This window comes from Corythoichthys intestinalis, chromosome 13 (genome assembly GCF_030265065.1).
Source record: "Corythoichthys intestinalis isolate RoL2023-P3 chromosome 13, ASM3026506v1, whole genome shotgun sequence".
Taxonomy (NCBI): Eukaryota; Metazoa; Chordata; class Actinopteri; order Syngnathiformes; family Syngnathidae; genus Corythoichthys; species Corythoichthys intestinalis.
Window position 1 is genome coordinate 6,878,604 of NC_080407.1, and position 23,152 is coordinate 6,901,755.

The 23,152-nt window shown below is 39.0% G+C and overlaps 1 protein-coding gene across 2 annotated transcripts; it reads right to left on the reverse strand.

Annotated features, from left to right (window-relative positions):
• Window positions 1–41: 41 nt before the first annotated feature.
• Window positions 42–21,325, reverse strand: cax1 (cation/H+ exchanger protein 1). Of its 2 annotated transcripts, none has more exons than XM_057855528.1 (20): window positions 21,117–21,325; window positions 18,421–18,600; window positions 15,069–15,199; window positions 14,892–15,000; window positions 14,713–14,829; window positions 14,585–14,646; window positions 14,320–14,508; window positions 12,018–12,203; window positions 11,858–11,957; window positions 11,642–11,783; window positions 7,457–7,640; window positions 6,852–6,951; window positions 6,661–6,779; window positions 6,567–6,604; window positions 6,236–6,486; window positions 3,578–3,711; window positions 3,415–3,509; window positions 3,258–3,336; window positions 310–418; window positions 42–242 (listed from the first exon to the last, which is right to left on the reverse strand). In XM_057855528.1, the coding sequence occupies exons 1-20, from the start codon at window positions 21,202–21,204 to the stop codon at window positions 169–171; spliced, it is 2,487 nt and encodes an 828-aa protein (XP_057711511.1). In that variant the 5' UTR covers window positions 21,205–21,325; the 3' UTR covers window positions 42–168. The 2 variants fall into 2 exon arrangements, with proteins under 2 accessions (XP_057711511.1, XP_057711510.1); XM_057855527.1 differs by having other exon boundaries at window positions 43–242; window positions 15,069–15,208.
• Between the last annotated feature and the right edge of the window lie 1,827 nt (window positions 21,326–23,152).

The window sequence follows — 23,152 nt, forward strand, 5'->3', positions numbered from 1 at the left end:
AGGCGTGCGTGAAGAATTGCAAGCGGAATTTATTGAGCACATATTACAAAGAATACAAACCACCAATAAATAGCAAAAATCTACACTTAAATGCGGAGACTAGATGCGCAAGTCGTTTATAATTGGAAATTCTTGAATTTCCTTTTAGATAGGAATTCATTTAGCAGCTCAACAAGCACGTGGGGAAGGAGCAAAGAAGTAAAGCGCCAAAAGGATGAGGTAGACCACCACCAGGGCAGTGCCTAAAAACAAAACATGTTTCAATATTCCTGCAGAAGAAGGAAAGATTTAAAAAAGGCATCGACTTACCCTGAAAGTAGTCACATTTGCCATCCATGAAGATGTAGTTGACTAGAATGACACTGAAAATGCTTGCCCAGAGATGGATGTCACTGAACAGTAGCACAAATCCCACATCCTGGCCAAGAAATATACAATAATAATATTAATACATTGACTGTAGACTACAGCTCTTCAATTAATTACAGTGTTGGAACCCCTGCAATTCTGTCAGATAATGCTCAATTTCTCCCAGAAAATGATTGCTATTACAAATGCTTTGGTAGTTATAGCTTCAATTATTTTGCTCGCAATGAAAATGCACAAAAGAGTATGAAAAAAAAATTAAATCATTATCATTTTACTAGGGCTGTCAAAATGATCGCGTTAACGGGCGGTAATTAATTTTTTAAATCAATCACGTTAAAATATTTGACGCAATTAACGCACATGCCCCGCTCAAAGAGATTAAAATGTACAGTACAGTGCAATGTCCGCTTGTTACTTGTTTTTTGGTGTTTGGCGCCCTCTGCTGGCGCTTAGGTCCAACTGATTTTATGGGTTAGTACCATGAGTGAGCATGGTGTAATTATTGACATCAACAATGGCGAGCTACTAGTTTATTTTTTGATTCAAAATTTTACAAATTTTAATAAAACGAAAACATTAAGAGGGGTTTTAATATAAAATTTCTATAACTTGTACTAACATTTATCTTTTAAGAACTACAATTCTTTCTATCCATGGATCGCTTTAAGAGAATGTATATAATGTTAATGCCATCTTGTTGATTTCATGTTATAATAAACAAATACAGTACTTATGTACCGTATGTTGAATGTATATATCCTTATTGTGTCTTATCTTTCCATTCCAACAAGTTTACAGAAAAATATGGCATATTTTATAGATGGTTTGAATTGCGATTAATTACGATTAATGAATTTTTAAGCTGTAATTAACTCGATTAAAAATTTTAATAATTTGACACAGCCCTACATTTTACACAAAACTCCAAAAATGGGCCAGACAAAAGTAATGGCACCCTCAGCCTAATACTTGCTAGCACAACCGTTAGACAAAATAACTGCGAAAAACCGCTTTCGGTATCAATGAGTTTCTTACAATGCTCTGCTGGAATTTTAGACCATTCTTCTTTGGCCAACTGCTCCAGGTCTCTGATGCCTTCTCCAAACTACCATTTTCAGATCTATCCATGGCTGTTCTATGGGATTCAGGTCTGGACTCATTGCTGGCCACTTTAGAAGTCTCCAGTGCTTTCTCTCAAACCATTTTCTAGTGGTTTTTGAAGTGTGTTTTGGTCATTGTTCTGCTGGAAGACCCGTGACCTCTGAGGAAGACCTAGCTTTTTCACATGGACTCTACATTATGCTGCAAAATTCTTCATAATGCCATGCAAATGGTCAAGCAGTCCAGCGCCAGAGGCAGCAAAGCAACCCCAAAACATCAGGGAACCTCCGCCGTGTTTGACTGTGGGGACCGTGTTCTTTTCTTTGACGGCCTTGTTTTTTTCCCTGTAAACTCGATGTTGATGCCTTTTCCCAAAAAGCTCTACTTTTGTCTCATCTGACCAGAGAGCATTCTTCAAAAAAATTTTTGGTTTTCTCAGGTAAGTTTTGGCAAACTCCAGCCTGGCTTTTTTATGTCTCTGGGTCAGAAGTGGGGTCTTCCTGGGTATCCGACCAAAGAGTCCCTCTTCATTCAGACACTGATGGATAGTACGGGTTGACACTGTTGTACCCTCGGACTGCAGGACAGTCGATGTTCGTTATCCACCATCCGTACAATGTTTCGTTGAAATCTCTCGCCGATTTTTCTTTTCCGTCCACATCTAGGGAGGTTAGCCACAGTGCCATGGGCTTTACACTTATTGATGACACTTCGCACGGTAGACAAAGGAACATTCAGGTCTTTTGAGATGGACTTGTAGCCTTGAGATTGCCCATGCTTCCTCACAATTTTGCTTCTCAAGTCCTCAGACAGTTCTTTGGTCTTCTTTCTTTTCTCCGTGCTCGATGCGGTACACACAAGAACACAGGACAGAGGTTGAGTCAACTTTAATCCATTTTAACTGGCTGCCAGTCTGATTTAGTCATTGCCACAGGTAAGTAACAGGTGCTGTTAATTACACAAATTAGAGAAGCATCACATGATTTTTCATAGGGTGCCAATTAGTGCTGCAACGATTAATCGATGAACTCGAGCATTCGATTGGAAAAAAAGATTCGAATCAAATTTTGCTGCTTCGAGTATTCAGTTATTTAAAGTGGCGTTGTAATGGTTTATTTTGAAAGTGTTCGCATTAAGAATTATCGATTTGGGTGGATGCACCGCCCAATACTTTGCCTCATTTGACATGGCTGAATTCAGCGGCTCCATGTTAGGATCAACATAAGCTAAGATTTTGTTTGAGCTAATGTTTTTTTAATGCATTCGTACTTTAGATTATAGGTCAATTTAGACGTTTTTTGTGGGAATATGTGTCTGAACCATTTGTTAAGAGTATTGTTTTAAAAAAAGAAAAAAAAGTTAGCGTTTTATAGCATTTAAACTAGCGGACTTTTGCTATGTAAGTTAGCCAATTGTTCTTTTATTGTACATAGATCCTTATTTTACTTAATTTTTTTTACCATTTGAGGCTCTGCTCAGGTATTTTAATTTTTCATGTTCCTTATCCGATTACTCGATTATTCAAACTAACTAGTTCATCGATTAATCGACCACTAAAATAATCGATAGCTGCAGCGCTAGTGCCAATACTTTTGTCCGGCCAATTTTTGGAGTTTTGTGTAAAATTATCATGATTTTTTTTTTTTCCCATTCTCTTGTTTTTTTTCATTCCAAGCAAATAAACGAAGATATTACTACTGAAGCATTTGTAATTGCAATCATTTTCTGGGAGAAATTGAGCATTACTTTTGGCCAGTACTGTACCATTCAAGAGTGAATTTACTTACGTAGAACGCGTTGAAGAGGAGGAGTAGTGGGATTTGAATCATGCACACCTGCACCGCGATACAGCTTCCCACTTCCAGACTAATACACCGGAAAATTTAAACATGTAAAACATATTTAGGAGGACATAACTTGTTGCACAAGTGTCTGGTGAACTACCTCAAACTGATATTATTCTGCAGCGCAAACTGGATTCCGTTGACAATCTCGGGGAGTTCAGGCACCATCGCTAAAATAGTCACGCCAATGAAGTACTGTAGAAGGCACCGTGGTAGTTGTGTAAATGAAAAAAAAAGGTTGAGAAAAAAGTTTTTGGGAACACCTGGGAGATTGAGGAGTTTGTCAGCATGGGCTCGATGTTGTTTGTGCTGAGATCTGCGCAGCAGGCCATCAGCACCGTGGCCACAATGAGCACGGCGAGCGCCCTCCATCGAGACCAGTGGACCACATGGTGACCTGTGTGATGCATGGATGTTGTCATCTGAGCTCTATTTAGAATTTCTCTGCTTAAAACTCACTTGCATGCGTTAACATGCATGCACATACAGTGTATCAAAAAAGTGAGTACACCCCTCGCATTTATGCAGATATTTAAGTATATCTTTTAATGGGACAACACTGACAAAATGACACTTTGACACAATGAAAAGTACCGTAATTTTTGGACTATAACCCGGTACTTTTTTCCTTCATTTTGAATCCTGTGTCTTATAGTCCAGTGCGGCTTATTTGTTGATTTATTTGGGTTAATAGGTAACACTTTATTTGACAACGGTGTCATAAGACTGTCATAATTATGACATGACATTATTGAATGCTTATGACAGATGTCATTAAGTGTCAACCGACATATTATGTCATTAACTCCATTTATGTCCAGCTTGGATCTTTTACATGCATTCAAAAGTGAGATAATTTGCCGGATAACACTAAATGACATCTGTTATAGGCATTCATTAATGCTCATGACAGTGTCATGTCATGATTACGACAGTCTAATGGCGCCACTGTCATATAAAATGTTACCAAATACCAAAACTAGCAATTAATGAAACAACTGGAACAGTAACTGAAGCAATAATTACCACAGAACATGAATTTTGATTGTTATTTACATTTGTAGAGCTGCCATGCATGCTAAGAGGCATGTTAGACAACAGTATTGACAGCAGGTGGTAGCAGAGGTTCACAGTCTCCTCCAAGGGAGCAGTGATGGCCAAATGAAGCATTTTGAAGCGTCATGGTGGTTCATTTGGTTTTATGACAGTCTTATGATGCAGCTGTAAGATACAGTGTTACCAGGTAATATCTTTTGGAGTAAATATCTCATAATACAATGAGGAGAGCTGCGGCTTATAGTCCAGTGGGGCTTATCCATGAACAAATGCCGTTTTCGTGCCAAATTTGGTGGGTGGCATCTTACAGTAAGGTGCGCCTTATAGTGCGAAAATTACGGTAGTCCGTGTGCAGCTTATATTATAGAGTTCATTTATTTTTGCCCTCAAAATAACTCAAAATATAGCCATTAATATCTAAACTCCTGGCAAGAAAAGTGAGTACACCCCTTAGAAACGACGTACTTAATTGAGTACTGCTTGTCATTTTCCATCCAAAATGTCATGTGACTTGTTACAGGAGTGCTGTCAGCATTGCTGCAGAGATTGAAGAGGTGGGGGGTCAGCCTGTTAGTGCTCAGACCATACGCTGCACTCTACATCAAATTGGTGTGCATGGCTGTCACCCCAGGAGGAACGATACACAAGAAAGCCAGCAAACAGTTTGCTGAAGACATGTCATCAAAGCACATGGATTACTGGAACCATGTCCGATGGTCTGAGGAGACGGGCGGACTTTCTTTTGTAACATCACATGATATTTTGGAGGGAAAATGACAAGCAGTACTCAATTTGGACATTTAGGGATGTACTTTATATATATTATATATATCTGTATATTTGAATAAAAAAAAATAGGGCTGTCAAACGATTAAAATTTTTAATCAAGTTAATTACAGCTTAAAAATTAATTAATCGTAATTAATCGCAATTAATCGCAATTCAAACCATCTATAAAATATGCCATATTTTTCTGTGAATTATATATATATTCTGTAAAATAAATTGTTGGAATGGAAAGATAAGACACAAGATGGATATATACATTCAACATACGGTACATAAGGACTGTAGTGGGCATTTCACTCTACTGTCATTTAAATCTGTCTATGCTGTCCTCACTCCGAAGCGTCTACTTTTTCCAAAGCTAGACAGCGAGTGAACGACGCCTTAATAATCAGACTTCTTCTGATTTATTAATAAAATGGCCTCAAACCATTGTCCTCTTTAGACCGTCCTAAAACTACACAAAAAAAAAAAAGTACACAAGCATTGCATTAGCAACAACGTTAGCTTAGCACGCTATACAGGTTAACTAAACATAAACAAAAAGCGTCTCATACAAAAAATATAACATTTTGCTTATTGACACAATATGTACATTCTTTACAACAACCATACTTACGGACAAATCTTGTCCAAGGATCATATAAGCACAACAGAGACGTCGTGCAGCCATATTGAACTGGCAAGAAAACAAACCATGTCGCAAAGCGACCACAAGAGTTCGCTGTTAGACAGCACAAAAACCCTTGCTGTAAAACTTACCAAAAGCCAGAATACTGTCTGAGCGGGACATCTGCGTTAATTGTGTAAAATATTTTAACGTGATTAATTTTAAAAATTAATTACCGCGCGTTAACACGTTAATTTTGACAGCCCTAAAAAAATATATATTAGAAGCTAAAAACACATCTTTTTCAGGGGTGCCAATAATTATGGAGGGCACTGTATATATGTTTTTTTTTCCTCTTCGTTGGGCATTTTATGGCTGGTGTGACTTATACTCAGGTGCGACTTGTAGTCCGAAAAATACGGTACTCACTTTTGTGATACACTGTAAATGGGGAACAAGCACAACACACCTGTGGCAACGTGGCAGGAGGACACAACGCTGGCATTAATGCACGAGTTGGCGGCGAGGAGCGGACCGGCGGCGCCCTCGCCAGGGCGGGGGAGGACGGCGCCTTCGTGAACAGCATGCTGACCGTGGGCGTGGCCACCTTGGCCGTCACTGATGTGGATGTCGTAGATGTGCGAGTGAGTTTTCAGAGTAAAGACCAAGCCGATGAGGTAGGCGGCAGGCAGCAGCACAGAAATGGTGTACACCAGAGGCCTGGAATCATATTGAGTCGTCATTATTATCATCTTAAAAATCACATACTTTTCCCCTACAACTACGGCATATGGACTCACTCTATATGCATAATGATCAACTGGGGGTCCGTTTTGCTCTGCAAGAAAAGACAAACCATAACAATGGTCCAGAAGCATTGATTATCCACATTACCATATCATAGTGGCAGTCTTTGCACACAAAAGGCACACTGGCATTCCCTGGAACGTTGGTGCAGCTCTCACATACGAGGCTGCCAAAGGTCTTGGAGAAGAGGGTGGGTGCAAAAATACCTGAGGAAAAATACAAAACTGATTTTGCCCTTTACACAAATGATACACAAAATAGCCATAATTCTTCCATACCTCCAACGGAAATGAAGAGCAAAGCTGAGCTTACACCGGCCGAGCGGCTGTTAAATCGCTGTTCCCGGTGTTTAATGCCACCAATAATCATGCAGATGCCCTGTGTTGACAGCACAATGAGTTTGTTCGTAAGGCTTTAAGATCATCTAGAGCAGGGCCGGCCCAGCCTATACGCAGACTATGCAGCTGCTTAGGGCCCTTGACCAATAGGGGGCCCAGATAGGGAGCAATCTTGCAATTGTTTTACATTCTATTTTGTTTACTACAGTTTGCTTTATTTGACTTTTGTGAGTTTTGATACTTGACTACAAGCATAAAAATAAAAGTTCTTCCTTAACTTCTTTCTTTCCTCTTTTAGAAAAAGGTTTGGTGTTATCTACTGTAAGTACTGACAATCATTTGGGGTGAGAAGTTTGAAGAATGCAGTGCACCAAATTTGATTAATATACAAAATATGGACATATAGGTTGGATTGCATGTATGGGTTTCACAGTAGACTGTGACAAAATGGTGGGCCAAAAATTTGGAGCCCTTGGCATTATTTTGCTTAGGGCCCCCAAATGGCCTGGGCCGGCCCTGATCTAGAGTCCAGTCAGGACGCTTACAGGTATAAAGAGGATGCAGCCCAGCAGTGTACCAGTGAGTGCGGCCTTGACGACCTCCTCGTAGCATTTGGAGGCGGCGCGGTGGCCCTGCAGGAGTGCCGTGATGTAGAAGGTCATCTCGGTGATAGAGCCGAACGTGGCGTTCACCACCGCCCCCACGGCAAAGTTGCTCTGAGCCGAAATGCTGCAGAACCCCCGGAATTTTGGGCACTTTCATCATTTGCAGTTACGCACACAAAAATATAATACAACCCCGAGCAAAATGTATGGAATCACCAGTCTCGGACGAGCACTCACTCAGACATTTTATCATGTAGAACAAACTCAGATAAAAATCTTGAAAAAATAATGAATTCGTTCAAAAGTGCAACTCTTTAGCATTCAAAAACATTAAAATTAGGGCTGTCAAAATTATCACGTTAACGGGCGGTAATTAATTTTTTGAATTAATCACGTTAAAATATTTGACGCAATTAACGCACATGCCCCGCTCAAACAGATTAAAATGACAGCAAAGTGCAATGTCCACTTGTTACTTGTGTTTTTTGGAGTTTTGTCGCCCTCTGCTGGTGCTTGGGTGCGACTAAGCACCCATGAGCATTGTGTAATTATTGACATCAACAATGGTGGGCTACTAGTTTATTTTTTGATTGGAAATTTTACAAATCTTAATAAAACGAAAACATTAAGAGGGTTTTTAATATAAAATTTCTATAATTTGTACTAACATTTATCTTTTAAGAACTTAAGTCTTTCTATCCACGTATCGCTTTAACAGAATGTTAATAATGTTAATCTTGTTGATTTATTGTTATAATAAACAAATACAGTATTTATGTACCGTATGTTGAATGTATATATCCATTCCAACAATAATTTACAGAAAAATATGGCATATTTTATAGATGTTTGAATTGCGATTAATTACAATTAATTAATTTTTAAGCTGTAATTAACTCGATTAAAAATTTTAATCGTTTGACAGCCCTAATTGAAATAAAAAAATAAATAACATTGTGGTGGTCAGTAAATGTTACTTTTATAGAGCAAGTGCAGGGAAATATATATATGGAATCACTTCATTCTGAGAGAAAAAATGTGAAATCATTAGAAACAAACAGAGAAATAACAATCAAAACACATCTCTAGTATTTAGTAGCACCACCTCTGGCTTTTATAACAGCTTGCAGTCTCTCTCAATTTGGTGCCAACTCTCTTTGATTGCAGTTGCCAGATCATCTTTGCAGGTCGGAGCCTTGCCGTGGACCATTTTTAAAAATTTCCACCACAGGTTTTTAATACGGTTGAGATCTGGGCTATTTGCAGGCCATGACATTGGAATGCTCCAAGGAATGCTTTAACAGTTTTAGCTCTGGGGCATGATGCATTGTCATCTTGGAAAATGACATTTTCAGTTGAAGGGCTAAGAAAGCTGTCTAAAATTTCAATGTAAACTTGTAAACCACAGCCATCTCCCCAGTGCCTTTGCCTGACATGCAGGCCCATACCATCAAAGACTGAGGGAATTCTGATGTTTTCTTGAGGCAGTCTTTTTTGTAAATCTCACTGGAACAGCACCAAACAAAGGTTCCAGCATCATCACTTTGTCCAATGCAGATTCTTGACTCTTGACAAGGTTCACGGTCCTCCTCCGACCACCGTTCGCCCATCTTTATAAGTTAAGCTGACAATTATTGTGGGAACATCGCCAATGAAATCGCCAGCTTCTTCACGTTTTTATCATTTATTTCACAATTTATTCAACACAAAACGCCTCCTGACCGCCAAAGAAAACATTGAAAGTGAAACTCTCAAGCTTACAGCTCTCGGGTGCGGTGCGTTCATGTACAGCAAAAAACGTCCGCCACATTAGAACCCGATTCGTTACATTAGTACAGGAATTATGATTATTTTATTATTCCGGTTTTTATTTATAATTTATCAGTTTTGCTATGTGTAATTGTCATTTGTATTAGTACCGGCAGTATTTATTCAAGATTTAGTGAAGGTTTTTGGGCTGACTAATTAATGGAATTATAATTAAAGATGTCCCGATCGATTGGGATGCCGATCGATCGGGTCCGATCACATCATTTTCAAAGTATTGGAACCGGCAAAAAAATATCGGACATGCCTTTTTTTAATATATTTATATTTTTTAATTAAATCGTTTTCTATTTGTATTTAACGTTACAGACAAAATGTCTTACAGTCATCCAGAGTCTTTAGTTTTGGCTTAAAGTAGGGCTATCAAATTTATCGCGCTGACGGCGGTAATTAATTTTTAAAAAATTAATCACGTAAAATTATTTAACGCAATTAACGCATGCGCTGCACGAGCCACTCACGCATTGTCGCGTTCAATCTATAATGGTGCCGTTTTACTTACATTTAGAGCTAAAAGATAACGTGAAATGAGTAGAGTGAATTTAGGCAGTCTTTGGAGGCTTTTTTTTAATTGGCTAAAGCCTTAAAATCCCCCTCTCAACAAAAATATCGTGGGAAGCAATGTGGGGAAGAAAGGTAGTAGTTGATCTTTTTCTTAACACCCTATGTTATTTCCCAACGCAGAGAACATATATCAATTGGTGCCACTACGCACGATCATGGTTGCACTTCCCATCATGCATTTGGGCAGAACAGTTAAATGGCTACAGTATCATTTACTGAAAGCGCAACAAATACACTAGATGGCAATATTTAGTCACAATATACAAAGTCACATTTATCCTTTAAGAATTACAAGTCCGTGGATCCCTCTCACTGAAAGAATAATTTAAATGCCATCTTGAGGATTTATTGTCATAATAAACAAATACAGTACTTATGTACTGTATGTTGAATGTATATATCCGTTCGGGTTTTATTCATTTTTTTCTTAATGCATTGCCAAAATGTATATGATCGGGAAAAATTATCGGGAATGATTGGAATTTAATCGGGAGCAAAAAAAAAAAGCAATCGGATCGGGAAATATCGGGATCGGCAAATACTGTACTCAAACTAAAACGATCGGGATTGGATCGGGAGCAAAAAAACATGATCGGAACAACCCTAATTATAATGTATTCCTATGGGAAAATCCTGCTCGACACACGACCATTTCGACTTCCAAACAAGGTCCTGGAACGAATTAACTTCATATGTAGAGGTATCACCAGGGGTTAATTTGTGCCGGATCTTGCCGGAACAAGATCCAGCACCTCTTGATTTTGGCCTCCCTGCGTTCCGCGACTTATTTGGACGGATCCGGCACCTCTCACGCCCCTGACATAAAAAAAAAAAATAATAATAAAAAAATTTGGGGAAATTTGGGGTATCTGGAGAGCGAGCAGCCAGGATCAAACGGTATTTCAACATGGCAAAAAGACAGTTGCAGTCTTTTTTCAAAAAGAAGGAAGATGGTTTAAAACGAAGTCAAAAAAGAAACAACCAGGGATGGGGGCTGGAGGCTAGCGCTGCGGTAGCTAGCCAGGTTCATGGACAGCCAGCCAAGCCGGGGCAGGAGGCTGCTACCGTGGGAGCAGCTGGTTAGGTTCAGCGCTACCCAGATTGGGGGCCAGCTACAGCGCCAGCAGTCAGCCAGGCGGACCTCCAACAGCCAGAGCAACAGGTCAGTACCCTTATGGGAAATTCGGGTTTGGATTGCTGAATTTGTAAGGCGGTGGAACTTTGGGGCCAGAGAAGACAGGGTGGATGAAACTCGCAAAAGAATAGGTTTGTGTTATTTTTAATCTCTGATTTTTGTTTTATGTTTTACAAGTTAGACAGTATGTTACTGTCCCACCTGTGGTTATGTGGGCAATTGCCCGTGCTGTGCAGAGTATAGCCTAAATATTTGCAAATTGTTGTTATAACGTTTATAGCTTGGATATCATCTGAAATTGAGGCTTGTAAGTCCCACAGCATGGCAAGTCGGCATTTGTGTGTTGCTGTTTTTTTAGCACCATTTTCTGCGTATGTTCCGGGACCTGTGCCCGTCTCGTCATCCCTGCGCAGTCATATATACTTTGCGTTCCAGCACCTTATGGTTTACAAATTAAGCACTGGGTACCTCTGTAATTCATTATTTTTTCAAGCTTTTTATCAGAGTTTGTTCTACATGATAAAATGTAGAACAAACTCGTCCGAGACTGGTGATTCCATACTTTTTGCTAGGGTTTGTAGTTTAACAACAGAACCTACCTGGCGATGCCCATGCCGATGTAGTAGGACAGCGGGACGATGGAGGTGATGGCTGTGGCAAACTTGGTCTCTGAACTGAAGTATTTATGGTTCTGGTCAGTGTAGCCAATAACCAATGTTATGATTACCAAGGGGAGAAGATCTGCGAGCGAGTGTGGATTCAAGGAGAATAAAAAGGAATGTGGAAAGATTGTTAACGGCTTTTTAGAAGGATACTCAGCGCAAAGATGTTGATCCCTTGGACAGTGTATTTGTAGTAATAGAAGTTGACGGCGCGGTAGCAGCACAGGATGACTCTGGCTTCGGACTTAAGCGTCTGCAAAAAGACGACACAACTAGGACTAACATTTCTCAATTCCTGGGTATTTATTGATACCTTTTCCAGCGTGTGTATGTGGACGTCCTCAGGAGGCATGAGCAAGATGACGGCGAGCGTTCGAGCGTTCATCTTGGAGACGGGGATGGTGAAGACCAGCAGCCAGGAGATGACGCAGGCCAAGGTGTGCACCACTGCCAGGATGGGATAGCCCAGAAGCAGCCACACGTAGGTACTCAAGCGACACTGCATGCATTCAAGTTAAGGCTTAAACTATTTAATATTTTGTTTACAGTGGGGCAAATAAGTATTTAGTCAACCACTAATTGTGCAAGTTCTCCCACTTGAAAATATTAGAGAGGCCTGTAATTGTCAACATGGGTAAACCTCAACCATGAGAGACAAAATGTGACAAAAATGAGACTATAAAAAAACAGAAAATCACATTGTTTGATTTTTAAAGAATTTATTTGCAAATCATAGTGGAAAACAAGTATTTGGTCAATACCAAACGTTCATCTCAATATTTTGTTATGTACCCTTTGTTGGCAGTAACGGAGGCCAAACGTTTTCTGTAAATCTTCACAAGCTTTTCACATACTGTTGCTGGTATTTTGGCCCATTCCTCCATGCAGATCTCCTCTAGAGCAGTGATGTTTGGGGCTGTTTCAACTCCCTCCACAGATTTTCTAAGGGGTTGAGATCTGGAGACTGGCTAGGCCACTCCAGGACCTTGAAATGCTTCTTACGAAGCCACCCCTTTGTTGCCCTGGCTGCATGTTTGGGATCATTGTCATGCTGAAAGACCCAGCCATGTCTCATCTTAAATGCCCTTGCTAATGGAAGGAGATTTTCACTCAAAATCTCTCGATACATAGCCCCATTCATTCTTTCCTTTACACAGATCAGTCGTCCTGGTCCCTTTGGACAAAAAACAGCCCCAAAGCATGATGTTTCCATCCCCATGCTTCACAGTTGGTATGGTGTTCTTCGGATGCAATTCAGTATTCTTTCTCTTCCGAACACGAGAACCTGTGTTTCTACCAAAACATTCTATTTTGGTTTCATCTGACCATAACACATTCTCCCAGGCCTCTTCTGGATCATCCAAATGCTCTCTAGCGAACCGCAGACGGGCCTGGACGTGAACTGGCTTCAGCAGGGGGACACGTCTGGCAGTGCAGGATTTGAGTCCCTGGCGGCGCATTGTGTTACTGATAGGGCTGTGAAAATTATTGCGTTAAAGGGCGGTAATTTTTTAAATTAATCACGTTAAAATATTTGACGCAATTAACACACATGCCCCACTCAAACAGATTAAAATGACAGCCCAGTGTCATGTCCACTAGTTACTTGTGTTTTTTTTTGTCTCCCTCTGCTGGCGCTTGGGTGCGACTGATTTAATGGGTTTAAGCACCATGTGTAATTACTGACATCAACAATGGCGAGCTACTAGTTTATTTTTTGATTGAAAATTTTACAAATTTTATTGAAACGAAAACATTAAGAGGGGTTTTAATATAAAATTTGTATAAGCTGTAGTAACATTTATCTATTAAGAACTAAGTCTTTCTATCCATGGATCGCTTTAACAGAATGTTAATGTCATCTTGTTGATTTATTGTTATGATAAACAAATACAGTACTTACGTACAGTATGTTGAATGTATATATCAGTTTTGTGTCTTATCTTTCCATTCCAACAATAATTTACAGAAAAATATATACTTTATAGATGGTTTGAATTGCGATTAATTACGATTAATTAATTTTTAAGCTGTGATTAACGTGATTAAAAATTTTAATTGTTTGACAGCCCTAGTTACTGATTGTAGCCTTTGTTACTGTGGTCCCAGCTCTCTGTAGATCATTCACTAGGTCCCCTCGTGTGGTTCTGGGATTTTTGCTCACCGTTCTTGTTATCATTTTGTTGACACGGGGTGAGATCTTGCACGGAGCCCCAGATCGAGGGAGATTATAAGTGGTCTTGTATGTCTTCCATTTTCTAATAATTGCTCCCACAGTTGATTTCTTTACACCAAGCGTTTTACCTATTGCAGATTCAGTCTTCCCAGCCTGGTGCAGGTCTACAATTTTGTCTCTGGTGTCCTTCGACAGCTCTTTGGTCTTGGTCATAGTGGAGTTTGGAGTGTGACTGACTGAGGTTGTGGACAGGTGTCTTTTATACCAAATAATGAGTTAAAACAGGTGCCATTAATACAGGTAACGAGTGGAGCCTCGTTAGACCTCGTTAGAAGAAGTTAGAAGAAATCTCGCTTGTTTGTAGGAAAACTTGCACAATTGGTAGTTGACTAAATACTTATTTGCCCCACTGTATATTATGTGATGTACAGCTCCTCACCCAATGTTTTGACCTTGTCCTAGCAGTCAACTCTGGCAAAGGCAACTCAATAGGTAAAGGAGAGGACATGAGAAGAGGGCCTGAGTCCTTTTCTCTGACTATGTCCTTGCTGTCCTGGGTATCTCTCTCTTCAGGAATGACCTCACACCTCTGAGGCTTCGTTGCGGATCTTTTGGTGAAGTCAGCAGCCTGGGATTAAGAAATGAACCTCATCTGGATCATGGGATCACACATGGAAAGTAAGGCAGAATTCCGAGCATATTACCTTCTCCACAGACTTCCCAAATGGCCAAATAAAGTACCAAGCCAGCTTTAAACATAGTTTTCCTTCAAACAAACATCATTAATGCTCTTTACATTAATTATGAGCAGTACAGAGTAGATGATACCAACCATACGGCGCGCCAATAATTGTCAGGAACATCACAGGACAAATGACGACGTAGGTTAAAGACATCCACCATCCAAATAAAATCACATAACCAATGTTCCCAAAGGTCACCGTGGAGCCTGGAAGAAAGAAAAATCTCAAGCCAATCTGTTCTATCAGCTTGTAAATGAATTCAACGGACCTCCTTGGGGCTTGACGACTCTAAGGTCCGAATAAAGTTCTTTGACCACATCTGACCGGTCTTCGATAGGCTTCTCTGTTACATTGCCTTTCCACTTTCGGAAGCCAAACTACAAAAAACATCTTTAGATAAGGAAACGTGACTTTAAATCAAAAAGGTAACATATGGCATGCTTACCTTGTAGTTGTTGGCCTCCCTGTGCGCCTCCACCTCGTTCTCAGCCCTGATGGTGGTTTTGGAGGTGCCTTCATGCCAGTCTTCTTCACCGTAGCGTAACGATGCGGAGCGTTCCGAGTTGTTGTGCGCCCCTGCGCAAGCTGCATTCAAAATATGTTTGTCAACATTTGTCCAAATACAGTGGTGTGAGAACGTATCTGAACCTTTTGAAATTTCTCACATTTCTGCATAAAATCACCATCAAATGTGATCTTATCTTTGTCAAAATCACACAGATGAAAAAAACAACAGTCTGCTTTAATAAAAATGACCCAAACATTTATAGGTTTTCATTCGGGCTGTCAAAATTATCGCGTTAACGGGCGTTAATTAATTTTTTAAATTAATCACGTTAAAACATTTGACGCAATTAACACACATGCCCCGCTCAGACAGATTTAAATGACAGTACAGTGAAATGCCCACTTGTTAATTGTGTTTTATGGAGTTTTGCCGCCCTCTGCTGGCACTTGGGTGCGACTGATTTTATAGGCTTCAGCACCCATGAACATTGTGTAAGTAATTATTGACATCAACAATGGCGGGCTACTAGTTTATTTTTTGATTGAAAATTTTACAAAATTTATTAAAACGAAAACATTAAGAGGGGTTTTAATATAATTGTACTAACATTTATCTTTTAAGAACTACAAGTCTTTCGATCTGTGGATCCCTTTAACAGAAAGAATGTTAATAATGTTAATGCCATCTTGTTGATTTATTCTTATAATAAACAAATACAGTACTTATGTACCGTATGTTGAATGTATATATCCGTCTTGTGTCTTATCTTTCCATTCCAACAATAATTTACAGAAAAATATGGCATATTTTATAGATGGTTTGAATTGCGATTAATTACAATTTTTAAGCTGTAATAAACTCAATTACAAATTTTAATCGTTTGACAGCCCTAGTTTTCATGTTTAATGAGAATAGCATGCAAACAATGACAGAAGGGGGAACAATAAGTAGGTGAACCCTCTGCCTTAGGAGACTTAAAGAGCAATTGAAACCATTTTTTACCCAAAAAATTAAGTCAGGTGTGTGTGCAATCACTGATGAGTGGTTTAAATCTACCCTCCCCATTATAAAACACACACCTGGTAAGAAATGTCTTGATGAAAAGCTGTGTCTGATGTGCATCATGGCTCGGTCAAAAAAGCTGTCTGAAGACCTGCGATCAAGGGTTGTTGATTTTAGGGCTGCAGCTATCGAATATTTTAGTAATCGAGTATTCGACTGAAAATTGTATCGATTAATCGAGTAATCGGATAAAACATTTTTTTAGGTAAGGAGCCATTATAAACATACATAAGAAAACAAGACATTTCATCTAACATTGAACCATTTTCAGTCCATCAATGTGTTTATTTTCGATGTACATTGTTGAAAACAGCCAACAATTGCATCTCAGAAGTGACTAGAAAAGAACAAAAGACAAACTTTTTTACCGCTTTCACTCAAAAACTTCGAGATTTTATTTAAAAAAATCTTATTTCTTACCTAAAAATTTCATTACGCTTGATAACACACTAGGGCTGCAGTCATCGATTGTTTTAGTAGTCAATTAATGAATGAACTAGGTAGTTGGACTAATCGAGTAATCGGATAAACATGAAAAATTTAAAATACCTGAGCTGGGCCTCAAACAGTATAAAACAAAATAAATGAGGATCTACATATGTACAACAAAAGAACAATTGGCTAACTTACAACGCAAACTTCCACTAGCTTAAATGCTATAAATTACCTTTTTTTTAATTTTATTTTTTACATTGCTCTTAACAAATGGTTCAGACACATATTCCCACAAAAATCGGCTAAAAATACCTTTAAACTAAATTACGAATGCATTAAAAACATTAGCTCAAACAAAAACCTAGCTTGTGTTGGTCTTAACAAGGAGCAGCTGGATTTGGCCATGTAAAATGAGGCAGACTAGAAGGCAGTGTATCCACCCAAATCAATAAAACTAAATGCAAACTCTTTCAAAAACAAGCCATTACAACGTCACTTTAATTAAACGAATACTCGAAGCAGCAACATTTAATTCGAATCTTTTTTGTTTTTCTAATCGAATACTCGAGTTAATCGATTAATCGTTGCAGCACTAGTTGATTTGTATAAAGCTGGAAAAGGTTACTAAACCATCTCTAAAAGTCTGGATGTTCTTCAATCAACAGTCAGAGAAGTTGTCTACAAATGGAGAGCGTTTGGCACTGTTGCTTCTCTCCCAAGGAGTGGCCATCCCCCAAAGATGACGCCGAGAGTTCAGCGCAGAATACTCAGAGAGGTAAAAAAATAACCTTAGAGCGTCTGCTAAAGACTTACAGAAATCACTGGCACAGTCCAATATCTCTGTGCTCACATGAACCATAGGTAAAACTATGGCCAAGAATGGTGGTCATGGGAGGACTCCACAGAGGAAGCCACTGCTCTTAAAAAAAAAATTGTTGCTCGTTTAATGTTCGCAAAAGGGCAAACTCCACAGATGTTTTGGCAAAATACTTTGTGTAAGTTGAATTGTTTGGGGGGTAACACACAACATCACGTTTGGAGGGAAAAAAAGGAGGGGAGCAGCTCACCAACCTCAACACCTCATCCCCACAGTAAAGCAAGATGGAGGGAGCATCATGATTCGGGGCGGTTTTGCTGCCTCAGGGCCTGGATAACTTGCAATCTCTAATGGAAGAATGAATTCAAAAGTTTATCACAATGTTTTGCAGGAAAACTTGAGGCCGTCCGTCAGACAGTTGAAGCTAAAAAGAGAATGGATACTGCAACAAGATAACGATCCAAAACACAGAACTAAATCAACTTCAGAATGGTTTCAGGAGAACAAAATACAAGTTCTGGAGTGGCCAACTCAAAGTCCAAACTTGAACCCCATTGAGATGCTGTGGCATGACCTCAAGACAGTGATTCATGCCAGATATCCCAGAAATCTGACTGAACTATAGCAGTTTTGTAAAGATTAGTCCTGATTGTTGTCCCAGACTAATCTGCAGCTACAGGAAGCATCTGGTTGTAGTTATTGCTGCCACAGGCGGGGACCACAAAATATTAAATGTGATGGGTCACTTATTCTTCCCCCTTCTGTCATTGTTTGCGTACTATCCTCATTAAAATATGAAAACCGATAAATGTTTTGGTGGCTTTAGTTAAAGCAGACAGTGTTTTTTCATCTGTGTGATTTTGAAAAAGATCAGATCACATTTGATGGCGATTTTATGCAGAAATGTAAGACATTACAAAAGGTTGAGATACTTTTTCATACCACTGTACTATGAAACTTCAAGTCATGTGTCACCTCTGTGCACGGCTAGGAAACACTTGGGGGTGTAATGGCAGAAATGATTGGACGACGCTTCGGGCGAAGGGGTCTCGACGGCGTTGATGGTGAACTCAGGGTGCTGTGGCCCGACACAGAGCCGATCTGTGTGGGACTGCAGCCGTAGAAACCGGCGATTTTGTTCTGGATCGTGCCTCTCTGGATGGGCAGCCGGCATAAGCGGATTTTAAGTGTCATTGAAGGAAATTGACTTTCCTATATATACAGTGGGGCAAATAAGTATTTAGTCAATCACCAATTGTGCAAATTCTCACACTTGAAAATATCAGAGAGGCCTGTAATTTTCAACATGGGTAAACGTCAACAATAAGAGGCGGAATGTGGGAAAAAAAAAACAGAAAATCACATTGTTTGATTTTTAAAGAATTTATTTCCAAATTAGAGAGGAAAATAAGTATTTGGTCACCTACAAACAAGCAAGATTTCTGGCTGTCAAAGAGGTCTAACTTCTTCTAACGAGGTCTAACGAGGCTCCACTCGTTACCTGTATTAATGGCACCTGTTTTAACTCATTATCGGTATAAGAGACACCTGTCCACAACATCAGTCAGTCACACTCCAAACTTCACTATGCCCAAGACCAAAGAGCTGTCGAAGGACACCAGAGACACCTGTTTTAACTAATTATCGGTATAAAAGACACTAAAGATGTCCCGATCGATCACGTCATTTTCAAAGTATCGGAATCGGCAAAAAAATATCGGCCATGCCTTTTTTTTAATATATATATTTTGAATTAAAACATTTTCTAATTGTATTTAACGTTACAGACATAATATGTTACACTCATCCAGAGTCTTTAGGCTTAAGGTAGGGTTATCAAATTTATCCCGATAATGGCGGTAATTAATTTTTTAAAAAATGTATCACGATAATATATTTAACAATTTATTTTAATAATTAATGCATGCGCTGCACGACCCACTCACGCATTGTCGCGCTCAATCTGTAATGACGCCGTTTTACCTATATAGAGATAAAAGGCAGCGTAAAATGAATAGAGTGAATTTTGGCAGCCTTTTGAGCCTTTTTTTAATTGGCTAAAGCCTTACAATCTCTCTCCCTATGATTAGAAATATCATGCAAGCAATGTGGAGAAGCAAGATAGCAATTGATCCTTTTCTTAACACCTTATGTTATTTCCCAACACAGAGAAGATACTTCAATTGGTAGCACTACGCACAGTCATGGTTGCACTTCCCATCATGCATTTGGGCATGGCTACAGTATCATTTACTGAAAGCTCAACAAATACACAAGATGGCAATATTTAGTCACAATATACAAAGTCACAAGTCTTTCTATCCGTGGATCCCTCTCACAGAAAGAATGTTAATAATGTAAATGCCGTCTTGAGGATTTATTGTCATAATAAACAAATACAGCACTTATGTACTGTATGTTGAATGTATATATTTGTCCGAGTTTTATTCATTTTTTTCTTAATGCATTGCCAAAATGTATATGATCGGGAAAAATGATCGGGAACGATTGGAATTGAATCGGGAGCAAAAAAAGCAATTGGATCAGGAAGTTCAAAACATTTTGCTTTTCAAAAAAGTGACACTTCAATAATAAAATATATATTTCAAATAAAAATATATATTTTAAAAAATATATTTTTGCAAATGATTTTTTCTTTGCGTAAAAATAGTTTTTTGAAGCAAGTTTTATTGCGATTGAATGATTTAGACACAAATGTCCTACCCCTAATATTGCTCAAACACCAAAAGGATTGCTTCAATCAAAGAAAACAGTCTGAATGAAAAATAAAGTGTTCAAATGCGAATTTCTGAGTCGCAAATATTTTTTAAATTCAAACCTTTTTTTCTATGCTTGAATTTTTAAAAAATTTTGATTGAAGTGATTTTTCTTTTGAAAATATATATTTTTTTGTTTGAAGCAACTTATTTTTGGATTGAATAATAAAGACACAAATGTCCTAGCCAAAATGTGGTCCAAATTCAATCAAAAATGTTGTTTCAATCAAAAAAAAAAAAAAAAAAATTCAATCATGGAAAAATATTTTTTAAATATATTTTTTTGAGTTTCAAATGTATTTTTGCATTCAAACACATTTTTTTTTTTTTTTTTTTTGATTGAAGTGACTTATTCTTCGATTGAAAATATATATTTTGATTGAAGCGACATTTTATTTGATTGAAGCGACTTTTTATTTGATTGAATAATAAAGACACAAATCTACCTCCATAGCCTATGGCAGACAGAGTAAACGCGAATGGTCACAAAGGGGCGTGGCTGTCCCAAACAAATGGGTGTGACTAACAACAACCTCCTGAGAGTCATGCATGTCATACATGTCACACTCTCACACATTATCAATGCATTGTTGCAACACATTCAACAAAAACGCTGCTAACGAAGACATTTTCACTGTAAATGAAAATACATTCATTTCTCATCAATAGCATTGCCTCATATCACATTGAAAAGAAATAACACTGACAAACCTAAACAAATGACACTTAAGAGTCAAATAGTTGTAGAGGTTCGACCCACAGGTGACTTTGATTACACAAACGGAACCATGAGGTCCGCCACGTAAATCATTCAAAATAAAACAAACGTCCTTACAATAAACACCTGTTAAAAAGGTCAAGGATAAACTAAATGAATAAAAAGGAAGCGCTCACCAATGGACTCCACCGTGGGTCTTCTCCTTACGCTCTCTTGGTCGCCTGCTGTTGTTGAAGACACATGCGTGGACTTTGCGAGGGACATGTCGCTGTCATCCGTCCTCTTTTACAATTTTTTTTCTTTTCTCCTCTGTGCTGGCTGAACCACAACAAGCTGCTGATTGCTGTTAACAGACGCACCAAAACAGTGATGAGGAAGAGGAGGAGGAAGGGGAGGGGACTATGCCAATTAGGTGTCAATATGCGAACTAGCTGAGAAAATAGTTTATAATCTCGTTTTTGCCTTTTTGGCAAAGCCAGATAATGTTATTCTGCAACTTTATTATTATTTAATCATGTTTTTTTCCCACGTTTTTTCGGTCCGTATCGCTGCACCGATCGACACCGTTCAGGTATCGTCACGACCGGAATTTTCGCGCGACCATGGCAATTTTTCAAACGGCCCCGAAAAATTTTCCATTGGCCCGTAAACGGCGATTTTCCAATTTTGAAAACATTTTTCAAAACGCTACTTGTCCTACAATTTTTGACTAAATCACATAATTTGGACCTTTAAAATTCCGGGACGGTGAGGGGCATAAGATAGTATACAGAATTTGGAAAAAATTTACGGTTCCCCGGGAATGTGCCAAAAACGTTCCCATTCATTTTTAATGGGAAATGTCCCATTCACTTTCAATGGGATTTCCAAAAGAATCTACATTGCTTTGTTGGCATTGACGGCCATGTATGTCAAATCTATTGATGCTAATGGACTTGAATTCTATCAGCGCCTATGTAACTCAATGCCATTGACGGCCATGGACGTCCAAAATTTTTCCCATTCATTTTCAATGGGAAAAACAAAAAAAAATCCCCAAATCAACAGGAAATGACCAGATATCAATAGGACGTGTCCCCCAAACTTCCCGGATTTCCATTGACGCTTTTGAAGGGTGCTGCCATTGACGGCCATAGACGTTGGGCCATTCCATTGGCCCCAATGCTCTTGGATTCCATTGACGCCTATGTAAGTCGATGCCATTAACTGCCGTGGACGTCCAAAAATTTTCCCATTAATTTTCAATGGCAAAAAAAATGATGTCCCAAAATCAACAGGAAACGACAAGATATCAATAGGACGTCTCCCCCGAATTCTATTGACGCTTATGGAGGGTGCTGCCATTGACGGCCATGGACGTCCAAATTTCCTATTCATTTCTAATGGCATTTACTTAATGCCATGGACGTCCAAAATTTTCCCCATTCATTTTCAATGGGAAAAACAAAAAAATCCCCAAATCAACAGGAAATGACCAGATATCAATAGGACGTGTCCCCCAAACTTCCCCGATTCCATTGACACTTATGAAGGGTGCTGCCATTGACGGCCATAGACGTCCAAATTTCTCATTCATTTCTAATGGGATTTACTGTGTTTATTGCCACTGACGGACATGTTATTTCATTCCATTGGCCCCAATGCTCTTGGATTCCATTGACGCCTATGTAAGTCGATGCCATTAACTGCCATGGACGTCCAAAAATTTTCCCATTCATTTTCAATGGCGAAAAAAATGATTTCCCAAAATCAACAGGAAACGACAAGATATCAATTGGACGTCTCCCCCGAATTTCCTCAATTCTATTGACACTTATGGAGGGTGCTGCCATTGACGGCCATGGACGTCCAAATTTCCCATTCATTTCTAATGGCATTTACTTTGTTTAATGCCATTGACGGGCACGTTTGTCCATTCTATTGATAGCCCCTGGGCGGGGCTAAGATCTGTATCTCCACACGGCAAAGACCAGAAGTAATTTCTCCAGAAATTGCAGTTTATAGTTTAAAAAAATATATATCTATATGGCGGGAAACACAGACAAGTCTGAAAAAGCAGTTTCTGCTCTTGCACGCCTCTCTAAAATAAACTGCTGTATTTTAAGCAAAAAGAACTGTTGCGTTTGATAGAACAATATGTCTATATGCTGCCATAACAGATTCATGGCGCATTGAGCCCCCAAACTATTTTTAATTTGTCCGTTTTACCCTG

What these genes read in the sequence shown, in the direction of transcription:
- cax1 (XM_057855527.1), bottom strand. Translation starts at nt 21,204, where the DNA reads ATGTCCCTCGCAAAGTCCACGCATGTGTCTTCAACAACAGCAGGCGAC. An exon ending in TTTCCTAGCCGTGCACAGAG is followed by an intron (nt 15,209 to 18,420) that starts GTGACACATGAC and finishes TTTTGAATGCAG; the next exon opens with CTTGCGCAGGGGCGCACAAC. An exon ending in TCCTCTTCAACGCGTTCTAC is followed by an intron (nt 419 to 3,257) that starts GTAAGTAAATTC and finishes TTTCTTGGCCAG; the next exon opens with GATGTGGGATTTGTGCTACT.